The 6000-nt window shown below is 34.4% G+C and overlaps 1 protein-coding gene across 1 annotated transcript in view; it reads left to right on the forward strand.

The window, feature by feature from the left end:
• HERC5 (HECT and RLD domain containing E3 ubiquitin protein ligase 5) overlaps positions 1-6000 on the forward strand; it is a 34453-nt gene that overhangs the window by 25775 nt on the left and 2678 nt on the right. The window contains exons 17-20 of the mRNA XM_025046018.1: positions 1090-1233; positions 2397-2563; positions 4894-4960; positions 5826-5896. Of these exons, the coding sequence (XP_024901786.1) occupies positions 1090-1233; positions 2397-2563; positions 4894-4960; positions 5826-5896 (449 nt within the window). The remainder of the gene's footprint in view (positions 1-1089; positions 1234-2396; positions 2564-4893; positions 4961-5825; positions 5897-6000) is intronic.

Below are 6000 nucleotides of genomic sequence, written 5' to 3' on the forward strand. Positions count from 1 at the left end.
AAACCAGTAAAAAGGAGCTTGTTGGGAGTACTGATGGCACATCCAGCTGGAAATGTTGAACAGGCCTTTTGGAAATGAGTGCGTATTAATCAGGACAGAAGATAGATGGATATGAAGGTTAAATGCCTGCAAGTGATAAATGAAGTTTAAAGGGAAAAATGAGCATCCAAAGAAAGAGCAGAAAGGAATTTCTGGAATTAAAGCAGCAGGAAAAAGAAGAGAAAAACGTAAACAGTGCTCCATAAGAGAAAGCAAGGGAGAAAAGAGTGTTAAGAAAGAGAAGGTGGTCAGAAGTGTAAAATGAGTTAGTAAAATCAAGGAGATGAGACATGAGAAAAAGTCCTTGGATTTGGAGATTCCAGGTTCTTGGTCCTCTTGGAGAGAAGCATTTAAGTAGAGAAGTAGAGACTGGGTTTGGAAGTAGGTAACAGTATTCTCTGAAATCTGGCATCCTTAGGGTAAGAGGAGCCAGTATTGTCTGTTTTGGAGACAATGGTATTGAGCGTTTTGTTTGTCTTGTTTTCCTTTTAAGCATTAGGGAGATCTTACCATATTTGTAAACTGAAGTGAAGGATTCCAGGAGAAAAGGCAAGAATGGAGCAAGTAATTGCAGGAGCAAGGATGAATTATGATAGAATCATCCTGGAGAGGGATTGGTGCTGCCTCCTCAAGGAGTAAACAGCCAAGCCAATAAATATTTTATGCGTGCTCTGGTTTTTTTGGTTTTTTAAAAATTCTAATATTTCTTAATGTTTATTTTCATTATACTTAACATACCTTTTAACTAATAATGATGCCAGTTGAGGTCAGTTTAGTGGTAAAGACTTGAGGCTCTGAGGTTTCACAGACATAAGATTAAATCTAGGCTGCACCATTTTAGCCGTTGTGTAACCTTGGGAAGGTTATTTAAATTCTTGTAGCCTCCTCATCCTCACAGAATTAATGGGAGATTAAATATGATAATATGAGTAAATTGTTTACCACAGCACCTACCAAGTACTTGGGCCTATGATAATATTAGCTCTTATTATTAAATGAGACTTAATGCATAGCAATACATAGCCTGGAAGTGATGCATTATTTGCTTAGGTTTCATTTATTGGAGAAATTGGACATGACTTTGGAGGAGTCAAGGCAGAGTTTTTCCACTGCTTGTTTGAAGAGATGATCCGACCAGAATATGGGATGTTCATGTATCCTGAAGAGGCTTCCTACATGTGGTTTCCCGCCAGGGTAAGTCTTCTTGTCTTTGCTTCTGATATTTCCTGACAGAAAGGGTATGTCACGTACCATAGAAAATTAGGTTGTCTAGACTGTTTTATATTAGGAGTAGAATTATTGTTATAATGTGGAGATAAATTTTAATTTTAAAAAGGTGATTATTTTCTCTAAAATGGGATCCACTTTCCTTGGGTTGTCATGTCCACACTGGAGAACTTATAAGCAGTATATATTTTTGACCACTTACAGACTGTATAGATAAAAACGAACCCCTTATTTCTCAGGCACTCATTTTTTGTTACAGTTCTATTTTTCCTGATGAACTTGAAGACAAAGGCTTTGCAAGGAAATTGTGAAAACTTTAGTCTATAAGGATTACTGAGCCTAATGTGTTTCTATTCCTGTTAATTCTTTCATTTATTTTTTTATTGAAATTAATGACATACAACATTGTATAAATTTAAGGTGTACAATATATTGATTTAATGCATTTATATATTTTAATATTGTTGCCACTGTAGCAGTAATTAGCACCTCTATTATGTCACATAATTATTTTTTTAGTGGTTAAAATAATTAAGATCTAGTCTCATCATATTTGGTCATTACAATCCTATATTGTTGTCTATATTTACTACTGTGCATTAGATCTCTAGGACTTAATTACTACTTGGTGAAGTCTTTTTCCCCCTAAATATCGCTACTATTCCCTCAGCCCCCATTCTGTTAATGTTTTAGTAACCAGAACTGGCAGGGATTTACGGTGACTTAGTGATTGAATATAAATATTTTTTCTTATTTTAATAACCTTTTATTTTTCTATTACTGTAGACATACAGTATTTTCATTAGTTTTAAGTATACAACATAGTGATTAGACATTTCTATAACTTCTGACACCCTAATAAATTTAGTACCCATTTGACACCATATGTAGTTAGTACAGTATTATTGACTACATTTCTTATGCTGTACTTTACATCTCATGACTATTTTGTAACTACCAGTTTGTACTTTTTAATCCCTTCCCCCTTTTCACCCTAAACAGCCTTACCTCAAGTGTTTTGGTTTTAATATGAGATTTGATTTTGTGAAAGGGGAAAAAAAAGGTTTCCCTAATATAAATATGTCATTGTACTGGAAAAATTCATGTTAAGATTTTTTTTCTCTTTTTAGCCTAAATTTGAGAAGAAGAGATATTTCTTCTTTGGGGTTCTATGTGGACTTTCCCTGTTTAACTGCAATGTTGCCAACATCCCTTTCCCACTGGCTCTGTTTAAGAAACTTTTAGACCAAACACCATCATTAGAAGATTTGAAAGAACTCAGTCCTGTTTTGGGAAAGTAAGTAAACCTAGTCACTTTTTTAGAACACTACCTAACATATATTTAGATAAATATTTAAGCGTACAACCCTTCCCCGCCCCCCACCCCCGTAATATTTCTGTGTTCAACACTAGCATTCTGGGTACTTTAAACCAATTTTAACTTTGGCAAGAATTGTTGGATTAATAATTTAACTTTCTAAAATTAGGAAAAGTATTTTTTATATAATTAGTCCTCAGTGCTTCCATTAATCTTTAATTTTATTCAAATAGAAACAAACCTGGGCACAGCATAGGTTACCCTTGGTGTGAAATCTCAAGTGACCTTTATTTCAAATGTTATTTCATATTATCACCTTTAAAGTGAAAACTTAAGTTTAAGTTAAAAGACAAGCCACTACCTCACAAAAAATATTGGTAACATACAATAGAAAGGGCTACATTCCCTGCAGATTAAAGTGTTCCTATACACTTAAAAGAAAAATTTACGAAGTGTACAAATAAGGAAACTGACATAAATAAAAAGAAAATCTTACTAGTGATCATGGAATGTAGATTAAAATGAGAGGCTCATTTGTACTTTAAATTGACAGTGGTTAGAAATACTGATGCTATATAAAGTTAGCAAGAGTTTGGGAAAAGGTTCACTCTTAATTTCAGGTATTATTAGTGGATGTGCAAATTGGTAACTCCTTTTTCAGAGAACAATGTGGCCCATCAGATATCAAGAATTATTAGAAAGCTGCATTAATTAGGACAGTATGGTATTGGTGCAAGTTTTCCAGTGGGGACAGAAGAGGGAACTCAGAAAGTGACTCATGCACATGTGGAACTTGGTTAGAGGTAGCATGTTAGATCAGTGGGAACAGAAGTACTGTTCAGTTAATGCATATGGGGAAAAATGAGAGCAGATACCTTGTGTACAAAAATCAACTTGACGTAGCTAAAATACTTAAATGTAAAAATGATGGATATGTAAAAATGTGGACAAATCTTTCTCACCTTTGGGATTTCTTAAGACATAAAAAGTACCAACATTAGAAAGATTGGTAAATTTGACTACAATAAGATTAAAGAAGTTTTCTGTTCATCAAGAGATACCTTAATGAAAGAGCAAAGACACCATTTTGGGGTTGGTAGAAAAATGGGATGGAGGGAGGTATCCTCTTAGGTAAGTATAAGATATTAGTAGTGTTTTAGTTCTTGTTTTGGGAGACAGGTTCATGGGTGTTCTTCATAAAAACCCATAAATAAGTCATACATGGACATGTAATGAGAGTGTTATGAACCAAATATTATGCATCCAGTTTTGTCAGTTGATTTCCCATTACTCTCCCTCCTCCTCTCCCCCCCCAAAAACCCACAATGAATAAAATGTGGTCTGCTTTATCACAATACCATAGTAAAAAAACCAGTAGAGAAAAGAAACAACTTGGTTTTCACCTTCTCCCAGAGGGAGGACTTCCCCAATGACATGCATCCCTTTGGACAGAGTTAACCAAGCTCTTGCAAGTTATATCTGTACTATTTACACTTTCTGGCTACACACATCCCACAGTACTATAGATAAGACTTTCATCAGCATATCTTAACCTATTATTCTCAGGGTTTATTGACAGGAAAGGAACGTCTTAGTCTCAACTTTATATTCCTTATGCCTGCTATATTAGGTTCTTAATAAATATTGGTTAGATGAGTGAAGGAGCAAATAATATAATATGAAACATTACTTTAAATGTGTTTACAAAGTACCGTAAGACAACAGAGGCTGGAAATACAAAAAAAGACTGGCTGCTATCCATTTTGATATAACCTGTGTTCTCATAGATGCTTTGACACAATTAAGGTAGTCAGAGTTCAGGTCTGTCTTAAGCTTGATGATATTGGGACCGTAGATACAGAGGCTCTTTCACCTAACCACTCCTCAGATTTCCTAAGTGATACTTGATATTTAAAAGATCTGTAATTTCTATTATTTATTCTGTAAATAAAGTTCCAAAGCTCAAATAAAGGTAAAGCCAATTTGAATGAGTTTTAGTGTCTGTAAATATGTTACCAATTGCTTTCTAAATAGAAACCTGCAATCCCTGGGTAAAGGAAGTTAGGGTGGTAGGAAGAGAGCTAGGAATCGGGTGGGGAACCTGCAAAATTATAAATAAACTTCTAAACCTCATACTTACAGTTGAGGTCTGGCTCTATTTAGGCTGTTATCACACAGAGGAATGGGTACTGTGAATTGTACTTTGACCTTCCACCTGCAGAATAGTTATGCACTTGACATTTATTTTAGATGATATATCTAGTGAGCATGATTACTGACTTTTAAAAAATCAAATTATTTGTTTTTAGGAGTTTGCAAACACTTCTGGATGATGAAAGTGATGACTTTGAAGAAGAATTTTGTATTCACTTTAATGTGAGTAACAATTAAAATCAGGTTACAGATCAGGTTTAAACTGATTCACCCTTTAATTAATCTAAACATGTCACTCTATTAAAAAATGAACTTCTGAATTAAGCTAATGCAAAAGTTTTTTTTCCCTCATTTTTCATGGGCTGGGTGTATCAGTTAGATTTTACTGTGTGATAGACAACACCTAAACTTAGTAGCTTAAAACAACAAACAATTCTGTGGGTTTCTGGACTGGGTTAACTTGGCTGAATGGTCTACAATGGCCTCGCCCACAAACTTGGCAGGCTGGTTGGTTTATGGGGTATCAGCTGGAACAGCTTATCTTTGTTTTCTTCCAGTAAGCTAGCTGAGGCTTCTTCACAGGATGGTCTCAGGGTACAGAGATGGCAAGTTCCAACATATAAGCTTCTTTTCATGTTTCACTTATCTGAGGTCCATTGGCCAAAGTACTTCACAAAGTCACATCTAGATTCAAGGGCTAAAGAAACAGACTGTCCTTCTTGATGGGAGTTGTTGCAGAGTCACATTGCAAAGGGACATGAATTCCAGCATGGGAGGAATTTATGGCCAGTTTTGCAAATCTACCATACTAGGTCTATACTGTATAAAGTAAATACTGAGATATGGCAATTATCTAATTAATTTTTTTCAGTGTATGATCAATTAAAATAGATAATTCAAGTTTAAAAAAAATTCAATCTGCATAAGGTGGTAATTTTTATTTGTATATTCCTTGCTAGTTTTTAGACAAAAATGTACATTTCTATATGCCTGAGGAAAATTGGTATACTTCAAAGTGTATTTGTTGATGATAGACTGTTCTGAATTATTTTGGAGAGAGACTACCTGAGTTCATTTGTGGTTACAGGTACATTGGGATAAAAATAATGTAGACTTAATTCCTAATGGAAGTTGCATAATTGTGGACCAGACTAACAAGTAAGTACAAAAAAATGAAATATTTGTTTTGTTTATACACTTTATTTCACTGGGCTCTAAAATTTCTTGCAGTTATAAGAATTTTTCATTCTCAATCATTTTTT

The sequence above is a fragment of the Pteropus alecto genome, unplaced genomic scaffold, assembly GCF_000325575.1.
Source record: "Pteropus alecto unplaced genomic scaffold, ASM32557v1 scaffold63, whole genome shotgun sequence".
In the NCBI taxonomy this organism is placed as follows: Eukaryota; Metazoa; Chordata; class Mammalia; order Chiroptera; family Pteropodidae; genus Pteropus; species Pteropus alecto.